This window comes from Chiloscyllium punctatum, chromosome 45 (genome assembly GCF_047496795.1).
Source record: "Chiloscyllium punctatum isolate Juve2018m chromosome 45, sChiPun1.3, whole genome shotgun sequence".
Taxonomy (NCBI): domain Eukaryota; kingdom Metazoa; phylum Chordata; class Chondrichthyes; order Orectolobiformes; family Hemiscylliidae; genus Chiloscyllium; species Chiloscyllium punctatum.
Genome location: NC_092783.1, coordinates 12,113,263 through 12,137,386, shown reverse-complemented (window position 1 = coordinate 12,137,386; position 24,124 = coordinate 12,113,263). Strand labels below are relative to the sequence as shown.

The 24,124-nt window shown below is 39.7% G+C and overlaps 1 protein-coding gene across 2 annotated transcripts in view; it reads left to right on the top strand.

Moving 5' to 3' along the window:
• Nucleotides 1–22,989, top strand: part of mkrn4 (makorin, ring finger protein, 4) — a 35,129-nt gene extending 12,140 nt beyond the window's left edge. For both annotated transcript variants that reach the window (XM_072563288.1, XM_072563289.1), the window contains exons 2-8: nucleotides 6,208–6,336; nucleotides 8,029–8,459; nucleotides 11,727–11,839; nucleotides 12,452–12,645; nucleotides 17,683–17,790; nucleotides 19,309–19,438; nucleotides 22,148–22,989. In XM_072563288.1, the coding sequence (XP_072419389.1) occupies nucleotides 6,208–6,336; nucleotides 8,029–8,459; nucleotides 11,727–11,839; nucleotides 12,452–12,645; nucleotides 17,683–17,790; nucleotides 19,309–19,438; nucleotides 22,148–22,345 (1,303 nt within the window). In that variant the 3' untranslated portion in view covers nucleotides 22,346–22,989. The remainder of the gene's footprint in view (nucleotides 1–6,207; nucleotides 6,337–8,028; nucleotides 8,460–11,726; nucleotides 11,840–12,451; nucleotides 12,646–17,682; nucleotides 17,791–19,308; nucleotides 19,439–22,147) is intronic.
• The last annotated feature ends 1,135 nt before the right edge of the window (nucleotides 22,990–24,124 follow it).

Here is a 24,124-nt window from a genome sequence, read left to right as displayed (position 1 = left end):
CACTGACCCACCGAAGTGCAACCCACCCAGACCCAATCCCCTACATTTACCCCTAACACTATGGGCAATTTAGAATGGCCAATTCACCAAACCTGCGCATTTTTGAACAGTGGGAGGAAACCGGAGCACCCAGAGGAAACCCACGCAGGCATGAGGAGAATGTGCAAACTCCACACAGTCAGTCGCCTGAAGCAGAAATTGAACCCGGGTCTCTGGCGCTATGAGGCAGCAGTGCTAACCACTGCCACCCAGATCGTGTGGCTGTACAGGACATTTGTTAGGCCACTTCTGGAATATTGTGAAATTCTGGTCACCCTATGGGAAGAATGTTGTCAAACTTAAAAAAGTTTAGAAAAGATTTTACAAGGCTACTGCCAGGGTTGCAATGTTTGAGTTATTGGAAAGGGCTGAATAGTCTGGGGTTGTTTTCCCTAGAGCGCCAGAGGCTGAGGGCTGACCTTATAGCTGTTTTAGAAAATTGAGGGGCTTGGATAGAGTAAATAGCGAAGGTCTTTTCCCTGGGGCGGGGGTGTTCAGAACTAGAGGGCTTAGGTTTAGGGTGAGAGGGAATAGATTTAAAAGGGATCTAATGGGTCACTTTTTCAGTGTGGTGTGTGTATGGAATGAGCTGCCAGGGGAAATGGTGAAGGCTGGTACAGTTGCAATGTTTAAGAGGCATCTGGATGGGTGTATGAACAGGAAAGGTTTAGAGATATGTGCTAACTACTGGCATATGGGACTAGATTAATTTTAGTTTGACATGAACGAGTTGGATCAAAAGGTCTGTTTCCATGCTGTCGATCCATATGACTCTAACATTTATTGGAATTGTTCAATTGACTTCGGAAGGCAGACCTTGCTAAGAATGAATTTGCCAAAGCCCAATTCATGTTATTGGACCTGGACAAATGGCCCCACGGAAGGTAGAAGCAAAAGTAATGAATGGGATGTTTCCCTAACAATCTACAAAAAGAGCAGCACTACGATTCCTGGGATTGAGCGGGTTTTGTTTGAAATTCATTCCCAATTTTAGCAGCTTGGCTCCTCCAGAGTTACTAAAGAAAGGCAAGAAGTTTCAGTGGATAGCAGACTGTTAGAAGGCACTTCACTGCATGAAAGCTGGGTTAACTACTGCCTCAGTAGTTAACCATACCTGATTATGCAAAGCCATTCAAGGTGGCTATCGATGCAGTGTCAGTGCTGTGCTCTTACAGGAAGACTATGAAAAGATAGAAAGATATATCTGGTATTATTTCAGGAAATTGAACGTTCATCAATAGAAATATTTGACAGTTGAGAAGGAGACTTGAAACTTGGTGTCAGCACTTCAACATTTATTATTAGTAATGTGTCTGAGACGTTTGTATGTACTGTTCAAAACCCATTGAAGTTTGAGAAATTCAAGGACAAACATTCCATACTGATTAGATGGAGCTTGTTATCACAGCCAATCAGTTTGAAAATTGTGCATATGGCAGGATGAGAAAATGCGACTGCCGATGCATTGTCAAGCCTTGGATGAGAAACTGCGGCTTTTGGTGGCATGAGGAGATGGATCAAAATAGAACATATTGGTGCACAGTCGTAGTTAGAACATTAGAACATTACAGCGCAGTACAGGCCCTTTGTCCCTTGAAGTTGAAGAGTGTGGTGCTGGAAACGCGCAGCTTGTCAGGCAGCATCTGAGGAGCTGGGAAACTGATGTTTTGGGCGGACGTCCTTCATCAGGAATGTGACTCGTGGGCCAAGGGGGCTGAGATGAAAGCAGGTTGGCTGAGTGAACTTAGCTGAAAATGTGATAGATGATGGTAGGGGTGAAAGTGATAGGTGGAAAGGAAGATGGACAGGTATGACCGTTCATGAGGGTGGTGCTGATTTTGGGAGGCTGGCACTGGAATGAGATGGGAAGAGGGGAAATGGGCAAATTTGGTGAAATTCACATTGATCCTGTGTGGTTGGAGGGTCTCAAGGTTGAAGATGAGGCGTTCTTGCTCCAGGTGTTGGGTGGTGGTTAGGGTTTAACCACAGAGGAAGCCCAGAACCTGTGTGTCTTTGGAAGAGTGGGAGGGGGAGTTAGTTCAGCAACAGGTTGGTGGGTGTTGGTTGGTGTGGGCATCCCAGAGATGTTCTCTGAAATGATCTGCAAGTTGGCATCCTATTTCCCTAATGTAGAGGACACTACAGAGGGTACAATGGATGCAGTAGATGAGGGGTACGGGTAAAGTTCTATTGGGAATGGTTCTTTTGGGGCCGGGGGGGTGGGTGGTGGTGTGGATGCAGGCTTTGCACTTCTTGCAATGGGAGGGGAGAATGGGTTGGACGGGGGTGTGGACCTGACAAGGGAGTCTGGGAGGGAATAGTCTTTCTGAAATGCAGGTAGAGGTGGGGAGGGAAATATCTCTTGTTTGTAGGTGGCAGAAATGGTGTAGGATGATGCAGTGTATCTGGAGGTTGGTGGGTGTAAGGTGAAGATCTGGGGATTCTGTTCTTGTTGCAGTTGGAGGGGTTGGGTTCATGGGCGGAACTGTGGGAAGTGGAGATTTGCTGGAGGGCATTGTTGACTATGTGGGAGGGGAAATTCCTATCTTTGAAGAAGGAGAACATCTGGGATGTTCTACGGTGGAATTGGTCCTCCTGAGAGCAGTTGAGGCAGAGGAATTGGGAATAAGGGATTAAGTTTTTTTTTTACAGGAAGCAGGATGGGAGCAAGTGTAATCTAAGTAGCCTTGGGAGTCTGGTTTGTTGTAGATGTCTGTCTTGGGATCCTCCAACCACATGGGATCAATGATTTCACCATTTCCCCTCCCACCTATCCCAGTCCCAACTTCCCAACTCTGCACCGCCCTCTTGAACAGTCCTACCTGTCCATCTTCCTTTCCACCTATCTGCTGTGCTTTTCCAGCACCACATGTTTCGACTCTGATCTCCAGCACCTGCAGTCCTTACTTTCTCAGTGCATGGTTATAGTTGGTGTGATGTATATGTATTGTAGTGTCCTAACAGTGTAAGATTGAGGTTTTAAGATGAAGCCATCTGTGGATACCTCTGCTTCTTTTTTTTTTGTGTAAAGAAGACAGGTGTTCATTTTAAGAAGGTTATGTTGTCCTTGTTTTTTTTTTTGTTTTTGAAGAGGGTTTGTAAAAGGCAGAGATTCCAATTCAATAGGATTAGGGACTTTTGTTAATGGCTAACAGATACTGCCTAAGGCAACAATCAAAAGGCTTTTAGGTGTTTTTTAAAACCCTTGTAGCATAAAAGGGGAGTAGCCGGTTCTCTCAGTTCAGGGTTTGTTCCTGGTTTGGTTTTGGTTTGAGCAATCAGTCTGATTTTAAAGCTGCTGGGTCATAAAGGTTCCCTGATTAAACAGATGTTTCTGGCTCATTTGCTAGCTCCATCTCTCGACCCTACATCTGCCGAAAACAACTGGAAACGTTGCTCGTGCTCTCGCACGCTGTCTTGCTTGCTGGCTGGCTGCTCTACATCTGCTAGAGCAACTAAATTTTTTATCTCTCACTCTTGCTCTCTCCTCCCTGCATCTGCCTAAAACAACTACAAATATTAGGCCCTGGGCTACCACCTTAATGTTTTAAGCGGGTTTGGCCTGGTCCATAACAGCCCCACAAATTCATGAATATCATGAGCAGCAGTTGTCTGGTTGTTCTGCTATAATTGGATGTTGAAGGGAAATGGTCTAGTTACAGTGAAACAATTTGTAGCCTCCAGAAAGATTGTGGCTGGGTGAAGTGATTGTAGTTTTTAACACTTTATTTAGAACTACTGAGATCAGGAGTGTTTCCTAATGAACTCTGCAGGCAGAAGTTAAGCTAGTCAATCTGACAAATTGCTAGTTTGTGGTTTGCAGAATTAACATAGCCATCTATAGTGGAGGAACCTGCCAGAGAATAGTAGTCTTCTGATTAGCTTGTTTAATTTTAATTCGAACGGCGATAAGGAGAAAATTCTTCAGGCAGAGAGAGATGAATCTATGGAATTCACTGCCACAGAATGCTGTGGAGGTCAGGTCTTTGTTTAAGACTGAGATAGGTTCTTGACTGTCCAAGGGATCCAAGGGCTACAGGGAGAATGGGGATGTGAAACTTATCAGCCATGATTGAATGGCAGATCAGACTTGATGGGCTGAATGGCTCCTTTGTCTATTGGTCTTTATCTGGGATACTTATGAGCATAGATATTATAAAGACTCCAGGATTTTCTCTGCTCAAGAGTATATATTTACCTATTTGTGGTGTATCTAGAGTAGGGTTCATTTCAGTTGTAATGGAAAATCTTGGGCTAGTTACTGAATTTATAATTAACAGAAATTAACAAGCAGTGCACTAAGTGGATAAGAATAAGAGTATGTGGAAATTTTAATATTTGTTCACATTTTTCAAAATAAAATTTTACCTTAAAATGCTGAGCATGCAGGAAGATATTAGAGAAAATATCTTTTGGGAGGTATCAAGGGTTTATGGAATTAATATAATGAACTTTATTCAGCCAATAATTAGGAAATATTGGGTAATAGGTCAATAAGTAGGTGGTAGGATAGTGAAGGTGGTGTTTGGTAAGTTTGCCTTTATTGGTCAGTACACGGAGTATAGCAGTTGGGAGATCATGTTGGTTAGGCCACACTCTGAATACTCAGTGTAGTTCTGGTGTCCCTGGTATAGGAAGGATATTGTGAAACCTGACTGGGTTCAAAAAGATCTCTCAAGGATGTTGCCAGGGTTTGAGCTATATGAAGAGGTTCAGCAGGCTGGGGCTATTTTCCGTGGAGTGTCAGAGGCTGAGGGGTGTCCTTCTAGAGATGTATCAAGTCATGAGCATGGACTAGTAAACCTTTTCCCCAGGGTGGGTGTGTCCAAACCTAGAAGGCATAGGTTTAAGGGGAGAAGAGAATAATTAAAAGTGACCTAAAGGGGCAATTTTTTTTCTCAGAGGGTGGTGCGTGTATGGAATGATCTCCCAAAGGAGGTGGTGGAGGCTGGTATAATTGCAACATTTAAAAGGCATCTGGATGGGTACATGAATAGGAAGGGTTTAGAAGGATATGAGCCAATTGGGACTAATTAATTTAGGATATCTGGCATGGACTGACAGGTCTGTTTCCATTCTGTACATCCTGGGCAGGTATGTTAGTTAGGCACAAAGGGCTGTTTGGCCTCCTTCTGCACTGTCTGAATTGAGTTTCATTTTATGGATTAAGGTTTTTATCTAATCAATTTTTGATGTTTTGTAATTGTGCAGGTATTCCTTTTAATCTCTCCCTGGTTTTCTTAAACCTTTAACAAATCAGTGAAGATATTTTATTTGTCTGAATGTTATCCTGATTTCCAGTGGTATTCATGTGGTAAGGTCCTTTTGTCATCTCTTATCAGTTGTATGGTTCCAGTACTCCTCCTGTAATTAACATTTTATTTTGACACTTGTGATGCATGTCTCATTCCTTGCCTTCCTTTCAGTTTTTTGTAAACTGTCTACGTCTTTTGTTGTCTGTGCATGTGTTTTCTCTGCTTGACTTTTTTAATGCTATTTCCTATGCGGTTATATTTTCAATTTGCTTGTGATTGTGATCTTTATAAAGAGACTTTTAAAAAGTAACTGAAGATAGTTGCTTGAAGTTATTACTTACTGAAATGGGGTTACAGGAGCCAGTGGGTACATGGGAGCCACTGATTTTTTTTTTAATAAGGATTCTGATTTCTGGAGACAGCAATGGGTGGCAACTATAAATAGGTAACATCATTTTCTCTAGTTTGTGCATGAAAAATAATTGTACGTAGGCATGTTGCTCTTTTAGTCACTTCCTACATGAATAGGAAAGGTTCAGAGGGATATGAGCCAAGTGCTGGCAAATGGGAGTAAAATTTTTTTAGTTGTGAAATCTTTACAAGCTAGTAATTGGAAGTTGAAATCTTAACTGGTGTAATTTATACAGCCTTGAACTATTTATTTCTCGTAGTAGGAATGCTTGGCTTATAGAAAATTGGAATGTGCTGTGTGAGGTCTCAAAGATCCTCCAAAGAAAATCCACAGCAAATGAAAGCCATCCTTTTCAATCTTGAGTCCATATAAATCCTCTGATTGTCCTCTCCGTTTTTCTGACCCATCTTGTTGGGTTATTGGGCTAGTAATGAAGATTAACTTGAGAATCTTGACATGCATTTCAACATTTTCACATTATTTCATATTAATGTTTTCCAGAAACTTTGTCTGTGGTGTTTGCAAATGGGGACATAGCTGCTATTATTCACATGACCTTTCTATGCTGAAGTCGTCCCAGATCTGCAAACACTATTTGAATGGATTTTGCTTCTATGGAAACAATTGCAGGTTTGTTTGGTCACTTGTAGAAATTCATAATGTTTGTTTTGGGCCTGCTTTTTGTTAGAGTTTGCATATGTAAAATTTTATTACATAAGCATACTTTTGTGCTTCACATGTTGAATATTTGTTTTGCATTAGTGACTGTATTGTAAATTTAATATGCATTCTGTGCCAGCAGGAAAAGTGATTTGAAGGTGGACAGTTGCAGTACAGACTGAAACATTTTAGGTTGAGCTAGTATGTATCTACCTTGATACAGAAACATTTTACTTATCTGACTAATATTGTATCCTACCATTTTGAACTACTATCTTTTTTTTTCCATCATAAGGTCAGAATAGGGGATGTTCACAAACACTGTTTATGATGCTAGATACTGAAGCTGTCAGTGTCTAAATGCAGCAGTAGTATCCAGGTTTGGGCTGACAGGTGTCACAATAACATCCATGTGATAGAAGTACCACTCAATGACTCTGTCTTTAAAAGGGAATCTAACCATTACCCCTTGACATCCAGTGGTTAACCATTACTGAATCCCCCACAATCAAAGTCCTGTAAGGTTCCTGTTGACCAGAAACTAAGCTGAACCTGTTGTGTTAATACTATGGCTACAAGAGCAGATTGAAGGGTAGGAATTCCATGGTGTGTAATTCTCCTCCTGACTTCTGTGTCGGTCATCTAAAGGCGTAAATCAGGAATGTGATGGAATACTTCCCACTTACCTGGATGAGTGCTGTTCCAACAATACTCCAGAAGCTTGATAGTACGCTGTATAAAATAGCCTGTTAGATTGACGGTGTTCCATTTCCTTTTCCACCAGATCACAATAATGGCATTGTGTACTCTAAGGCTCCTTGGACAGCACCTTCTAAACTAAACCTCTGCCACCTAGTAGCATAAGGGCAGCAGATGCAGTGGACACCCTTGCAGGTTTCCCTCTAAGCCACTCACCATTCTGACTTGAAACCATAGCACTTTTCTTTCCCACTGTTGATCAAAATCCAAGAACTCCTCCCTGACAACTTTGTTGGATGTAACTATAGTTATAGTTACAGAGGATAGCTCACTATCTTGAGAGCAACTAGGGATGGCTAATAAATTCTGGCACAGTCAGTGAAGCCCTCATCCCACAGATGAAATTCTTAAACTTATTTTCCACCCCCCACCCATGACCAGAACTGTACTGACTGACTGTGTACAATAGGGATATCCCTATTGTCTTTGAACACTACCACAGTGGTGTAATTCAAACTTAAAGTGATGGTATACCGAAGTCTTCTGAATGAAGTTGAAATTCCATAAACACTCAACCATCTCAAATCTGTTCAATGATAGCTACACAATTCAATGTGTATGACTTGCTTAGCTTTCAGGTAGCTTCTCATTGGAGGAAGTAAGTGTTCTGAAGCTGGGTTTGATTGAATGTTTAGGGCAATGTGCTGTAATTTTATTCTGGCCTACATTTTTGATGGCCTTTTTTTTAACAAAAAAAGTTCCATTCTCCAAGTGAATATATCTTCCCCTTTTAATTATTACTGTCATTCTTGGAATGTGCTGCGGGGGCTCTATATAATTGTAGTTTGATTAATGACACATATAAATCAGTTTACTGAGCAGTATGGGGCTTGAAACCCAATGGCAGCTTTGTATGCAGTTGTATTAAAGGGAATTAATGTACAATAATGAATCTGTTATTAGATACCTGCACATCCGACCTGCTGCAGGATGGTTATCCGGAAACAGACGTGGTTCTGAACCTGCTCTTCAGCCGAGGGCTGGAGAATCATCCCAGAGATACCATGGTATGGAATCTAGTGATCCTACTGGCAGAAACTACTCTAGAAATAGACGTAGCTCTGCTCCTGCTATTCACAGAACTCCAGGAAGATTTTTCCAACATTCCCATACTGCTGAACCTCCCAACCACTCAACTACACCAAAAAGTACTTGGAGTCGACGTGGCTCTGAACCTGCTGTCTCCAATTTCACTAATTTGGGTAGGGATACTAGATGCTCTGGCACACGCTTGGACGAGGATGTCGATGAAGTGAAGGAGAATGAAACACCTGAAGGCTTAGACAGATGGGCATTTGCTGCAGAATTTATACCTCAACAATTTAAAAAGCATGGTAGGTAGAAATGGCTGTCCATAAAAGTGAGTGGTATGAATTATAACTTGCATTTTCTTGTGATAGAGTTTGTGATGGAAATTCAATATAGAAAGTAGTTAATGGTGCTCAGACTTCATAATCTTTTATGGGAAGCAGGTGGATGAGTGATTTTTGTTTTCTTTAGGTCTTTTTTATTTCCAAACTGTCTCCATTGTTTTTATTTTGCTGTTCTTTTGAATGTAGTCAAAGTAGAGATCTTTGTGTATTGGTTAATATTTCTACTTCTGAACCAGAAGTTCTAGATTAAAGTTCCATGCAGGATGACTTGGCATTCACAATGTAGCAAAACCATGTTGAGTATCAACCTGTAAATTCTTGCAGCACCTGTGAATGCCAGGCAGTAAGAGTGGGAGACATTCCTGGTCAGCCTTGTAAAGGAAAGGAACATTGGAACAAAGTCAGCTGGCATTTCTTTCACAGAATAGGTTCCAATAAATTATAAACAAACCAAACGCTTAACTTAAAGTGAAACATTTGACTTTTAAACATTTTTTTTTTCATTTCAAAGGTCATTTTTAAAAAGAAGCTATAATCCTACATGGCCTTCAGAAAGTCTTAAATCGTATAACAGAGGTTTTTTGACACATTGAGTCTACACCAATGAAAACTACTCTAAATCTGTTTTGCAGTAATGGTCATCCAAGTTACTTTTTTAAAGTTTTAAAAGAATGTTGTGCAAGATTGTGGGTAAAAGTTGGCGTTGTTTGTTTTTAAACCACATGCCATAAGTTGGAAGAATAGTTAGCCAATGGAACAGTTGTTCTTCAGTGCTGTCATTCCAGACCTGTGTACTGTAAAACTTCCTTTGAGAGAACTTTCAATTGAATGTCTTTGTGTTTGCTAAGTCACAAAATATGTTTACAATTCCAACCTTTGTTCAAATTGAAGAATGAGACATTTTTATAAGTGTTCCCTCTTACCCCACACTAAGCATCCTGCCTTTTAACCCTGTTTAGGGTGTGGGTTTGCTCGCTGAGCTGTATGTTTGATATCCAGACGTTTCATTACCTGGCTAGGTAACGTCATCAGTGCCGACCTCCAAGTGAAGCGAAGCTGTTGCCTCCTGCTTTCTATTTATATGTTTATCCTGGATGGGGTTCCTGGGATTTGTGGTGATGTCATTTTCTGAGGGGTTGATAGATGGTCCCTAGATCTTTTGTTTATGGCGTTGTGGTTGGAGTGCCTGTGTCAAACCAAAACTAACAAACTTAAAAGACCCAGTACATCCCGTGGACAAAACCAACGTTGTCTACAAAATTCCGTGCAAGGACTGCCAGAAACACTACATAGGACAAACAGGAAGAAAGTTAGCCACCAGGATACACTAACGCCAGCTAGCCACAAAAAGACACGACCCTCTCTCCCTCGTAGCCCTACACATGGAGGGAAAAAACCCCACCATTTCGACTGGGACAGGCTAAGCAAAGACATGCCAGAGAATTCCTAGAGGCCTGGCACTCCAACCACAACGCCATAAACAAACACACAGATCTAGATACCATCTATCAACCCCTCAGAAAACGAACAGGAAATGACATCACCACAAACCCCAGGAACCCCATCCAGGAGAAAGATATAAATAGAAAGCAGGAGACAACAGCTTCGCTTCACTTGGAGGTCGGCACTGATGACGTTACCTAGCCAGGTAATGAAACGTCTGGATAGCAAACCTACACCCTAAACCTCAACCTGAGCTACAAACCTTCACAAACCTTTTTAACTCTGTATTCTGCATTCAAATTCACCTTTCAAAGTGAACAACTTCACACTTTTCCAGGTTGAACTCCATCTGCCATTTATCAGTCCAGTACTGTATCCTGTCAATGTCCCGTTGCAACCTATAACAGCCCTCCACATTATTCACATCCTCCACCAACCTTCATGTCATCGGCAAACTAATCCACCCTTCCACTTCCTCATCCAAGTCAGTTATAAAAATCGCAAAAAGCAGAGCAAAAGTCCCGGAATCGATCTCTGTGGAACACCACTGGTCACCAAGCTCTAGGCTGAATACTTTCAATCTATCACCACCCTCTGTCTTCTTTGGGCCATCCAGTTATGTATCCAGACAGCCAGATTTCCCTGTATCCCATGCCTCTACTTTCTGAATGAGCCTACCATGGGGAACATTTATCAAACGTTCTGTTAAAATCCATAAACACCACATCCACTGCTGTACCTTCAATGTGTTTTGTCACATCCTCAAAGAATTTAATAAGGTTTGTGAGGCATGACCTGTCTCTTGCAAAGCCATGCCAGCTATATCTAATCAAGCTATGCTTTTCCAAATCCTCTTCTCCGAATCCTCTCCAGTACTTTGCCCACCACTGACGTAAGACTGATTGGTCTGTACTTCAGAGGATTATCTTTATTGCCTTTCTTGAACAAGGGAATAACATTTGCCACCCTCCAATCATCTGGCACTACTCCAGTGGACAGTGAGGATGCAAAGATCATCGCCAAAGGCTTCCTCTAGTAACCCAGGGTATATCCTGTTGGGCCCAGGGGATTTATCTATATCCTTTATTTTTCAAATTTTTTAGCATGAACTTTTTTCCTAACGTCAACCTGTGTTCTATCTCCCTCACCCTATCCTCCATTGTTCTTTTGGAAGTGATCAATGGTCAAAAGAAAATGTGTATATTTTCTCTAATATTGTTCGATGTTATGGTTTGTGGAGCTTAAAATCAGCCCAACTACTTGCCTGAGCTACTGCTAGGCTGGATTTATTACCCATCTCTATTTGCCCAGAGAGCACTTGAAGATAAACGACATTGCTGTACTTTGAGTCACATTCTGGTCAGAGCAAGTAGGCATGACTGACCTTCTTCCACTAAGGACGTAGGTGGTCCTGAGGGGTTTGTGCAACAATTGACAATGGTGAAATGAATGATATTAGGCTAGTGTTTCTTTTGTAAATTGGCTTCATCACTGGTTATGGTCGAATTTGAATTGATGGCACCTGAACAATAGCCTGAGGTTCTGGATTGCAAGTCCAGTGACATTATTGCTATGCTGCCACTACCTGGAGAATTCCATTCTTATGAAAATGCCAGATCTGCTATATCCTGGCTTTTTAACAGAAAATTAACTTGTCAATGCAAGTGTTAACTTCTTTCTCGTGTTTCTCTGTGGATAACTGTTTAGTTTCAAAGCTGACAAATATTTTGTTCTGTTTTGTATGTATGCAAAACATAAATGTGTTGAATTGTTTACATATTATAGGTTGTGCATCAACATCACAGGCAGGTCATCTCCATTGTATGCCTGGTTCTGTCAAGAGCGTATCTCAAACTGCCCTGAAACCAGATTCTTCAACTTCACAATCTGTTCCACAGGTATACAGTTTCAGCTTTTTTATAAATACATTCACCTCCTTAGGCGAATGTAATCATTGAAATCTATGGTTAGATGTTTTTCTCTTTTTTAAATACTGCCCTGAGAACTAAATATTTGTAACTGACTAAACATTTGTTGTCTGGAATTATTCTGATTGCTATATTTGCTATTTTGAACATCCCACTTCAACAAAGGAGGATTCTATAGCATTACAGTACAATGCAATTATAATTCCTTGATCTTAATAAGAATGGTGCATTGTTGGAAGTTCAATAACATTTATTCTTTTGTTAGTATCTTAAGCTATCTAAGCAGTACTGAACCTTGCTTATGCAGAGATTGAACTAATAGTGAAGGACAAGGAGACTGGTGATCTCATTGGCTGGAACAGAAATTAAACCCCATAATGTTTCACCTCCAAACTTCTGCCTGAAAAAGAAAGTGCTGAAATACTTGTGCAAACTAGTTTAGTTTAGTTTATGAGATGACTATGGAGTAGATGCTATTGATAACTTCTAATACCAGAACCATGGTGCATAGAGCTGGGAAAATGAATCCAAATTCAGATGTGAGCCAACGCTGATTTTACGAAATGTCTTTTTACATTCTAGAGAAAGTTGGCTAAAGATTCAGCCTTTGAAGACAGTAAAGATATAATTTGTGGAATTTGCATGGAAAAAGTCTATGAAAAAGCACCAGCCAGAGACCGTTGCTTTGCAATTCTTCCTGATTGCAACCATGCTTTCTGTGTGAGCTGTATCAAGAAATGGCGAGGGAGCAAGGGATTTACCAATAATGTAATAAAGTAAGTGAATGTCAAATTAAACAATATCTCTATTGTAGTTGTTTTATTGACTGTTAACAGTTAAAGGATTTTATATTTGCGTTTGGCTCAAAACATGGGAGTTAGTTTGCTTTAGTGAAGTGTTTGGAAAGTCTGGCGTAGATAACTTTTAAGAGTGATAATTTAATCGTATGCCTGCTGGAGTGATGAAGTTTGCAAACTCCAACTTTACTAACAGGGAGAAAATATTTCAAGTCATTTGATTAGTAGAAAACAGCATGAGCAAGTTTTTTAAAAATGTAGTTCAAAAGGAAACCTGACTGAAGTAAGAATAGTCCCCTAGAAAAATGGATTGCTTAGAGTATTTAAGGGATGATGTTAACACAGTGAAAATGTGTAGTGTGTAAAACTTTCAGATGAGGAATGTTTGATTTAAACCTTGACAAGTTAGTAAAGGACTGAGTAATAATGGTCTGCTTGACTGGTCAAGAGAAAAAGGCCTTAAGCTTGCAGAAACTGCCTTTTGAAGGAAGCAGTTACATCAAATGTGCAGAATTGATTAAGGAAAATTTCTCTGGATTTTGATTAGTTGGGATTTTCTGTTGCTGTTTTGAAATCTTTCAGACTGTTATGTAGCTTGTGTTTTGTTCAGTGATTGGTACAACCAAATCTGCATTTCACTACTGCCAAATAATGAGTTGATGGGGACTAATATACTGGCAGGGAGATTTGCTACTGGGAGGATTTAAACTAGTAATTTACTGGAGGAGTCCAGGGAGATAGGAAAGAGATCAGTACTGAGGCTGGTACAGTTGGGAAAAGGAGCAAGTCAAATAGGCAGGAAAGAACAAAACAATAGAATAAGGTCAAACTGTTGAATTAAAGTGCATTTATTTCAATGCAAGAGACCTATCCGTGAAGTCGGATGAACTCTGCATCGTTAGGAACATGGGACCGCGATACAGTAATTAGAGATATGGCTCCGGGATGGATGGGACTGGCAGCTTAATGTTCCTGTATACAAATGCTATAGGAAGGATTTGGTTGGGGGGAGGCAAGAGAGAAGGAGGAGTGGTGTTTTAACAACATTTATGGTTGTACTTTGGGAGGATATTCCTGGGAATGTGTCCAGGGAAGTTATTTTGGGTAGAACTGACATAAGAAAAGGATGATCACCTTATTGGGATTGTACTATAGACTCCTAATAGTGAGCAGGAAATGGAGAAACCCATTTGCAAGGTGAACTTTACCTGTAAGAATAATAGGATGATTATGGTTGGGGATTTTAACTTTCCAAACATAGACTGGGACTGCCATAGTGTTAAAGGTTTAGATGGAGAGGAATTTAAGTGTGTGCAGAAACATTTTTCAGATTCAGTATGTGAATGTACCTACTAGAGAAGATGCAAAATTTGACCACCTCTTGAGAAACAAGGCAGAGCAAGTGACAGGTGTCAGTGGAGGAGCACTTTGTGGCCAGCGACCATAATTCTATTAAAAGGTGATGGAAGAGGATAGACCGGATCTAAAAGTTGGGAGGCATTAAGCAAAACGTTCAAAAGTTAACTGGGGTCGAATATTTGCAGGTAAAGAATCGGCTAGAAAATGGGAAGCCCTCAAAAATGAGAGTCCAGAGACAGTGTTCCTATTAGGGTGGAAGGTGAGGCTGGTAGATGTAGGGAATGCTGCATGACTAGAGAAATTGAGGGTTTGACTTTTTTTTTAAAAAAATGCATATGTCTGGTATAAACTGCAGAAATTGAGTGAGTGAATCTTTAGACTTGAAAGGCAGTAGGAGTATACTTGAGGAAATCCAGAGGGAGGAAAACGTACATAGTTTTGCCAAATAGGATTATGGAAAATCCAAAGGGATTTTATAAATACATAAAGGACAAAAGGGTAACTAGGGAGAGAATAGAGCCCCTCAAAGATCATCAAGGCAACCTGTGTGTGGAACTGCAAGAGATGGAGATGTTAAATGAGTATTTTGCATCAATGTTTACTGCGAAGGACATGGAAGATATAGAATGTGGGAAATAGATGGTGACATCTTAAAATCTCCATCTTACAGCGAGGGAAGCACTGGATGTATTAAAATACAAAAGTGGATAAATCCCCAGGACCTGATCACAAGTACCCTAGAATTCTGTGGGAAGCTAGGGAAGTGATTGCTAGACCCCTTGCTGAGATATTTGCAACGTCCATAGTCAAAGGTGAGGTGCTGGAAGACTGGAGGTTGGCTAACATGGTGTCACTATTTAAGAAAGGTGGAAAAGAAAAGCTAGAGGACTATGGACTGGTGAACCTGACATTGGTGGGCAAGTTGTTGAAGGGATTCCTGAGGGACAGGATTAACATTTATTTGGATAGGCAGGCATTGATTAGGGATAGTCCTCTTGGCTTTGTGCGTGGGAAAACATGTCTCACAAGCTTGATTTGAGTTTTTTTTTTAAAAGCAAGTAACGAAGAGGATTGATGGCAGAGCAATGGATGTGATCTATATGAACTTCAGTAAGGTGCTCTACGAGGTTAGATCTCATGGCATACAAGGAGAACTAGCCATTTGCATTGAAGGTTGAAGACTGGGTGTTGGTGGAGGGTTGCTTTTCAGACTGCAGGCCTGTGACCAGTGGTGTGCCACAAGGATCGGTGCTGGATCCACTGCTTTTTGTCTTCTATTCACATCTAAATCATTTATTTAAAAGAGGTAGTTAGTAAGCTTTCAGATGACCCCAAAATTGAAGGTGTAATGGATAGCAAAGAAGGTTAATGCCAGAGTAAAACAGGATCTTGATCCAATGGGTGAATGGGCTGATGAGTGGCAGATGGAGTTTAATTTAGATAAATGGGAAGTGTTGCATTTTGGTAAATCAGGGCAGGACTTAGACACCTTTAATGGTAAGGTCCTGGAGTGTTGCTGAACAAAGAAACCTCTGTACAGTTCATGGTTCCTTGAAAGTGGCGTCAAGGTAGATAGTATAATGAAGGCATTCAGTATGCTTTCCCTTATTGGTCAGAGCATTGAGTGTAGGAGTTAGAAGGTCATGTTGCGGCTGTACAGAACATTGGTTAGGCTACTTTTGGAATTTTGTATGCGATTCTGGTCTCCCTCCTATAAGAAGAATGGTGTGAAAATTTGAAAAGGTTCAGAGAAGATTTACAAGGCTGTTGCCAGGATTGGAGGATTTGAGTTGTAGGGAGAGGCTGGGGTTGTTTTCCCTGGAGCGTTGGAAGCTGAGGGGTGACTTAATGGGGTTAGTAAAATTTGAGGAACATGGATAGAGTAAATGGTCTTTTCTCTGGGGTGGGGGAGTCCAGAACTAGAGGGCATAGTATCGGGCGAGAGTGGAAAGATTTAAAAGGGATCTAACTAGCAACTTTTTCACACACAGTGGTGTATGGAATGAGCTGCCAGAGGAAGTGATGGAGGTTGGTACACTTGAACATTTTAAAAGGCAAGAATAGCCTGGTCAACATGGATGAGTTGTACCTGGGGGTCTGTTTCTGTGCTGCAGCTCTCTGACATCTTGCATGCTTGTTTCTGTGAAATATATAACAATTAGTAAAACCGGGAGGAAAAATAATCATACCAAGCCAGATTTCAATCTGGGATCCTATCTGACCTGTCCAGTAACAGCATCAGATGAAATCATAATCAAATACCTAAGTCAGCGACTCTTGCAAATTGACTGAGTTGGTCTCTAATCTCCAGCAGAAATAAGTGGAGTTGCATTTGTCAGGCTAGTTTCAATTAACATAAACATCAAGGGTTTACTTAGTGAAACTGCGGCTGGATTTTTAAACAAAAATCAATTTTGTGTGTTCAGTTTTAAGATATTTACCTATATCTATTTGAAAATGTAACAGTTGATAGTATCAATTACTGTTTGTCTAAGGGAATTTCAAATTTGTGTCACCTATTGTCTGGATATGATCAGGATGCTTCCTGATGCCTGTCTGTCAGTCAGACAACCCGGCATGGTAGCTCCGTGGTTAGCACTGTTGCCTCGCCGCCAGGGACTGGGTTTGATTCCAGCCTCTGATGACTGTCTGTGTGGAGTTTGCACTTTCTCCCTATGTCTGCATGGGTTTACTCTTGGGTGCTCTGGTTTCCTTCCACTGTCCAAAGATATATAGGTTAGGTGAATTGGTCATGCTAAATTGCCCATAGTGTACAGTGATGTGTAGGTTAGGTGCATTTGTCAGGAGTAAATGTAGAGTGAGAGGGTAGGGGATTGGGTCTGGGTGTGTTACTCTTTGGAGTGTCAGTGTGGACTTGTTGGGCCAAATGGCCTGTTTCCACAGTAGGGATTCTTTGAAGTCTGGCTCTAATTTTCAGCTTGTTTCTCTGGTGTTAGGCACTCGAGTCAGCAGAAATGGTTTTATTTCTAGCTGTCCTATCTGTTTCCATCTAACATCCTAAATTTTAATCAAAGTATCCCTTCAATGTTTTATTTTCAATTAAATGGAATACCACTCAACTTTGATCTCCTTTGTAATTTAACTACTGGGGCTCAAGTAAACCACCTTTGCATGCCTTCCAAGGCTAACAGTCTTCCAACTGTGGACTCTTAGTGATTCATAGCCAATACTTTATATATGGAATTCCTTGTTCTATGCCACTACTTTGTGTGGATAGTTGAGACCTCCACATAGAGCTGTGCAGGCCATCAGTTCTTATATCCTGGCAAATTATTTTTACTATCTCCTCACAATTTATCAGATTCCTACACAGGGCAACTGTTTTCTTTTTTTCCATGAACTTTAACTGTCTGGAAAATATAATCTGACAATGGATAACTTTTCAGGAGCAATTTCAAAAACTGTTCTAAAGGCTACTGTTAATTACTGGAAGTACTTCTGTAGCACAAGTGAAGTAAGCATTTTCATTTAATGAAATCTATTACGGTGAGTATCTCCGGAATGTTTTTACTTGTAAATGACAAGAAAAGCAAATCTTCCAATGTGATGAATCTGCTGTTTGGTGGACTATTGCAGAGGGTCTAGTTAAATCTTTGCAGTGCGGAAAATTTAAACTTCCAATATCTTTATTTACAGAGCATGTCCTGAATGTAGAGTAGTGGCCAGTTACTTCATACCATACAAGTACTGGGTGATTGATGAACAAAAGCAAAAACTTATCGAAAAATTCAAAGTTGAAAAGCGGTATGTATGCCTGGAGGTACTATAGAACCTCAAACTGTATTTCTAAACCTATTTTCTAATTCAGTATGCTATGGATTTCATAATTTTCCATTTTTTTGGTTTAAAACTGTAATCGTTTTGCACTAATTCCACTTGATTCAAGTTCACAATTAATGCTTAAAATACAATGATTATAATTCAAAATTGTTCTGTGTTTATTCTCATAAGGTCCTACCAGGTGAATGCACTTTGTTTACATATATAACCTTCACTAGCAGTATGTCATGGAAAATCTGTAACAACTTTTTAAACTTTAAGTGTAGAAAATGTTGGGAAGATACTCTCTCACTGGAGAGTGCCAGTTGAATTAACCTCTTCATCAGAACTGTTATATCTAACAGTATAACTGAAAAGGGAGGATAGGAACAACAATCTGGGGTGGAAAACAATGGGTTTATGTGGTAAATTGGTGTAATGTCAAATGGTGAACGAAAACACTGAAAGAAGTGGTAAGAATATTGGAGTCATTTTAAGAACTGCTGCCCCCTAGCGAAGTGAAAGGAACTACAAGATGTGGGCAGAGATTGTGATGTAAAGCTACTGAGTATTGATGAGGATAAAGGGCATTCTGTCCTTATTTTGGGAAGGGCATGGTTGAGTAGAAGCCTGGTAAACAAGATGAATACAATGATCTGAAGAGTCATTGGACCTGAAACGTTAAAACTGCTTTCTGTCCATGGATACTGCCAGACCTTCTGAGCTTTTTAAGCAATTTAATTTTTTTTTTGATGAACACACTACTCTTGTATGGCAGTTCGCTCTCTCATTACCCAGTGACTCCAAAGAACCTGATGACCTGATTTTCTCAAGACTCTTGTTGTAAATGTTGTCAGCCTAATACTACTTGAAGTTTAGTATCTTGTCTATTAACACATTTCTATGGCCATTGCATCCTGAGGTGGAACGTGAACCCAGACCTGCTCAATGAAGATTTCACAATCAATACTAATTACAAATTTTATTATTTTTCTTTCTTTCAAGTTTTGTTTTACTTGGCCCATTGAAGTACATGAACCCTTTTTTTTTAGTAAAAAGGTGTTTAGGATAGGTGCTTTAGTTAAAAAGTTTTTCAAATCTGAGGCCTAGTATGTGTAATCTCTGGGTTTCTACGTGCAAGTGAGTAATTTAATAACTTTCAGATTTGAGTTAAGTTTTTCAGTAGCATAGCCCACATTTTCTTCCCTTCTCTTCCTGTTTTTCTCTATGTAAGCGTACCATCACTCTGACTTGGCTGTTTGAAACAAGTGTTAGCCTCAAAATCCAGAAATTTCCAGGTTCACACCTCAATTGACAAATTGATTTTGAAGTCAAGGTGAAGCGATTAGGGCAACCTAAACTGACATGTAGAGACTGTGTTCATTATAGCTTAATGAAGTATGCAATCTGGGTGGCACATGATATTTGGAATTGTAACTGGCATTTATGATAAATTCTGGAGATGGCTGTTGGAGTTGAGCAGTTGTTTTGTCTTTTTCACAGGAAAATACATTGCAAGTTTTTTCTACGAAATAATGGCAGATGTCCTTTTAAATCTGAATGCATTTACTTGCATGAGTTTCCTGAGGGATATCGACCTGCCCAGCATCGACAAAGGAGACGAAGGGATAGTGTAAGGATGTGGCATTTATTGTGACATAAGCAGTGGTCTGTTCTACTTTGTGTTTCGTGACTGAGCATAATTACATTCTCTAATCACCACCACCTTGGTTTCCAGGCAAACTAAACTAGATAGGGTAAACCTGCATTAATTTGTCTTTGCCCTTTTTTTATGTGTAATAGTGACATCAAATGTCATTGTCATCTTGAAAAGTAAAGTAACACCTCCAAAGGATTGAGACTTAATTTCAGAACTTTATTATGTTTGGTTAGCAGTTTTAGCCTTCGTGCAAAATGGCATTATTTATTCATGTATAACTGAAGCCTATTAACTAACTGGACAAACCCATAATTTGAAATTTTATCTGCAGTAACTTAACACTGGCATAAATTCTATTCATAAACTGTAATTGCCCTTTTCTTTGAGAAATGTCTATTCCATGTTAAAAATGCAGATCAGATTTGATAATGTTCATGATTAACTTAGTTTTGTGGAAAATTGGCCCTACTGCTGTCAAAAGTAAAAAGACTGGAGGGATTAAATTTGGGATTCCCATCTACTATCTGTAGCTCCGCATCAGAACTGGTCAGAAAAACAATATTTCCATTTCCTCTATACAATAGATTTGGAAGGTAATAAATGCCACATTGTTTGACAAACATTTTCTCAGACAAGTGAAGACAAGAGAAATAAGAACACACACTGGTTTAGTAGAATAGACTCTTTTTTTAATATATATTTTTTTAAAAAGCCTTTTAATTCCACTCTTCAGGCATTGCAGGCCAATGCAGAAAGTCAGTTTATTATACACAGTTACAAATCCAAGTGTTAAAGTATGCTTGCCTCTTTAAAAACAGATACTGTATAGTGCAAGGAATCCAAAAGTAATCAATTGAAATAAAACCATTGCCAGTTGGATGTGCCTCAGTTGGAATATGTATCCAGTTTGAAGCATCATCTTGTTGCCCAAAAAAATAAGAAATCCTTTGACAAAATGCAGAGATGTTACACTAGTATTACACCATGGATGAGGTTGTGGAGAGTTTAGGATAGGAACTGAGGATAATTTACAAGTTCCAAATTAAGTAACTTTAATGGAAATAGAACCTCCTGAAGAAGGAAGTTTGCCTATAACCAAGGAATGCTAAATAATAGGATATTAAGGGACTATTTAAAATTCCCAAAGAAACTTCATCGAAATGTTAGATCAGTTTCATGCCATGTATATTAAGAGATGGAGTCAGATGACCAAATGCTTGGTCCAAATAAGAGGTGATGAGATTAAGGTACTCCAAGGCCTAGGCAACTGAAGTTGCAGCTATCAGTGATGGAGTGATTTTTAAACCAGATGTATAAGGTAAAAGAGAGGGAGGGATAAGGCCATGGAATTATTTGAAAACTAAGATGAAACATTATTGGATGGGGCTGTTCTCACTTATTTCATTCTTATCAGTTGGATGGTAGTGGCAAGATTGAGCAGCTTCCTCTGGAATATAGTGCTACCACATGTTCAACTAGCTTCAGTAGTTACTCAGTTGGAATTGGATATATATCTTGGGGCCTATGGTGTGGTGACAAAAAGGTTGATACTTCCAAAGCAGACACAAACACTGGCCTGAATGGTTGTTTCCAATGATGTAAATTTTTGTCCTTTTTTAAGTTGTGATCTTTACACAAGGAAGTAAAAGAGGATCAAGAGGAATATATTTACTCAGAATTTTAATAATTTTTCTGATAATCCGATTTGTGATGTAGGCTCAGTAACTGGACAAATTCAATGGTCTTGGCATGTCTAGCATTGGATGTAGCATTCAGTCACGATTACTATTTTGTTCAGTATAAACTAGCTAACTTGCTGAATTTATGGTATTTGTAATATGCCAATATTCTTCACCTTGACTGGCAGACTTTTCACCTGAGTGGTGGAATGGTTCTTGCCCAAGTAGTGTTCTGAAAACCAAATAGTAACTCAAAGATACTGTACAGGCTACTTGCTATTTATTGCACCATGCAAATTTTGAAGTTAGCACTGGATGATGGACAAATAAAAGCCATTTTCCTGGTGACCATTTCTTTAGTTGGAGGAAGTACCAAATTTAGCTCAATCTGGCCAAAAGTAATCAAATTGGGACCTTCGCCGGATCCGAACCTTCTAATTGTGTATCCTCTGACATGGCATATTCAAGGTTCTGTGCTGTTTTGAAGTGATTCTATTTTGGGAGGTCTCAAACAATTTTGATAAACTCTAATTGGGGGGGGGGGGGGTGGGCGGGTGACATGGTGGCTCAGTGCTGAGCACTGCTGCCTCTCAGCACCAGGGATCAGAGTTCAATTCCAGCTTCTGGTGGCTGTGTGAGAAGTATGCACATTCTCCCCGTATCTGCACAGGTTTCTTCCAGTGTTCGGGCTTCCTCCCACAGTCCAAGGATGTTCAGGTTAGGTGAATTGGTCAAGCTAAGTTGCCCATAGTGTTCTGGGATTTGTAGGGTAATGGGTACTCTTCAGAGGATCGGTGTGGACTTGTTGGGCCAAAGGGCCTGTTTCCACACTGTAGGAATTGTAATTCTATTTTCTGCACAAGAAAATTGTCAGGATTGCAGTAGCTTGCTGGTGCAATGGGGCAGTAGCATACTGATGGGTTGTTTGCTTATCTTCACCGACATAGGTAACAAGTCAAAGAAGTTTTAAATTCTTGATTTTAATGTCTTATGTATTCCACAGTCTCCATTAGGAATTATGTGGGAAGATGATTGCGACGATGATGACTATGACCATGCCCTTCATCTCCTTGGTGTACTTTCCCTCGATTCATTTTTAGAGGATTTAGCACACTTTCAGTATGAACTCTTTGATTCAGATCTATCTGATTTTCTTCAGGATGATTCTGATTCTGATGACGACGATGACTTTGCCATTTAGTCTGTATGGAGTAGTGTTCATGCAAACAGCAGGTGGAATATTGATAGTAATTGTTTATCTTATATTTTGGCAGTGCTGTTGCAGGTAGTAGGCTTAAACCATTTAATTAGGCATTTGCAACTAAAATCTGTTTATGCTGTTCTACAATGCAAGTTCTGAATTTATCTTGCACTCATCACTTACTTTATTAAATCAGCTACTTAAGTCTGTACCTGTAAGCCTTTTTAGATAAAGATGTGCATTTTGCAAAGAAAATGCATGACACATGCAGTACACCTAAATGATTTGAACAATTCATTGTGGTTTGAACAATTCATTGTGGCAGTTTTGATGTTGGATTTCAGAAATTGTGCTGATTTCCATTATCACTGATTTAACATTCACTTGAATTGGCTTTTATGAATGTTACTGATATTTGATTACAAGTAAACTGTACTGAAGTGATGCTGAGTTATTAAAGTTGAATAATGTAGGTTCAGTAGAGCTGAAATAGAATGTTTTGCTTCCTTCCCACTAATTAGGGTGAATGCATATTTAACATGGGGATCAGTGATTATTTGACACTTTGTAACTTGATCAATTACTTAATCAGTGGGATGTTTTTAAAATGTCTGTCCTGTGTCCAAATAAAAATGTTTTGTAAATTGTTGTCAAGGTCTTGCATTTTCTCTTTCAAATCTGGAAGGTGTGTTCTTTGTCAAGTCAGTAAGCATGTGGAATTTGAATAGACAATGCTAAATAACGAAATTTGTGGTTAACTATTCAAATATTACCAACTGTCTGAACTGAGCCAGAATGTTTTGCAACTTGTGGTATTTAGCCCAGAAATTAGAACATTTTCAAATTTCAAAATTATCATCCAAGTCTGCTTGTTTCCACCTGTGTAACATCAAAAGCTGATCAGAACTCAGTATATTTCCTTAAACTACCATTAGTACTGTCTTTGTACTGGAACCTCAGCTATGGAACCCTAGTTCCCTTCCCAAATCTCAGACTCTGCTTTTAAACCCTACATCTAACCTTTTTAACAGTAATATCCAGGCACTTTATCAACTGTTCTTCCACCAGCAGCTGATGCTTGCAAAAGAGTTCCCATCCCTATGATAGTGTGGCAGGGTGAGCTGATAGCCAGAGGAATTTCATTCAGTCTTGTTAGATTTTGGAGAAGTGTTGTGGATCAGCCTGTAAGTTTGCTTGCTGAGCTAATAGATCTGTTCTCAAGTTTTTATCATGTGAGATAACATCATGATCCTCCGGTGAAGCATTGGTGTACTCTTCTGCTTGCTATTTTTCTGTCTTTGTTGTGGTGGGTGATACTATTTCCGATTCTCTTTGAGAGGTTGGTAAATTGGAATCCAAATCTGTTAATTGAGTTCCAGTTTGAATGCCAGGCTTCGAGGAATTCCTATGCATGTCTTTGTATAGCCTGTCCCAGGATAGATGTATTGTCTCAGTCTAATTTCCACTAACAAACGAAGATTTGGACTCCATTTATCAACAGCTCAAACGGAACTGGAAATTATATAACCTACCACAACAAACAGACAGAAATAGCAAGCAGGACAGAACACCAAGTCTTCTTTGGAGGTTCACTGATGTTACCTAGCAAGGGATTGAGAACAAATCTACCAGCCCAATGAGCAAACTTACACCTCATCTTGTGTCACTTGAGAAACTTGGCTGAAGCCCACAAAAAGTACAATAAAACCTAAATATATCAAATATTGCTGAACACATTTTTGTTGAAGGATTACAAGTGCCCAGTCTCTCTCTCTCTCT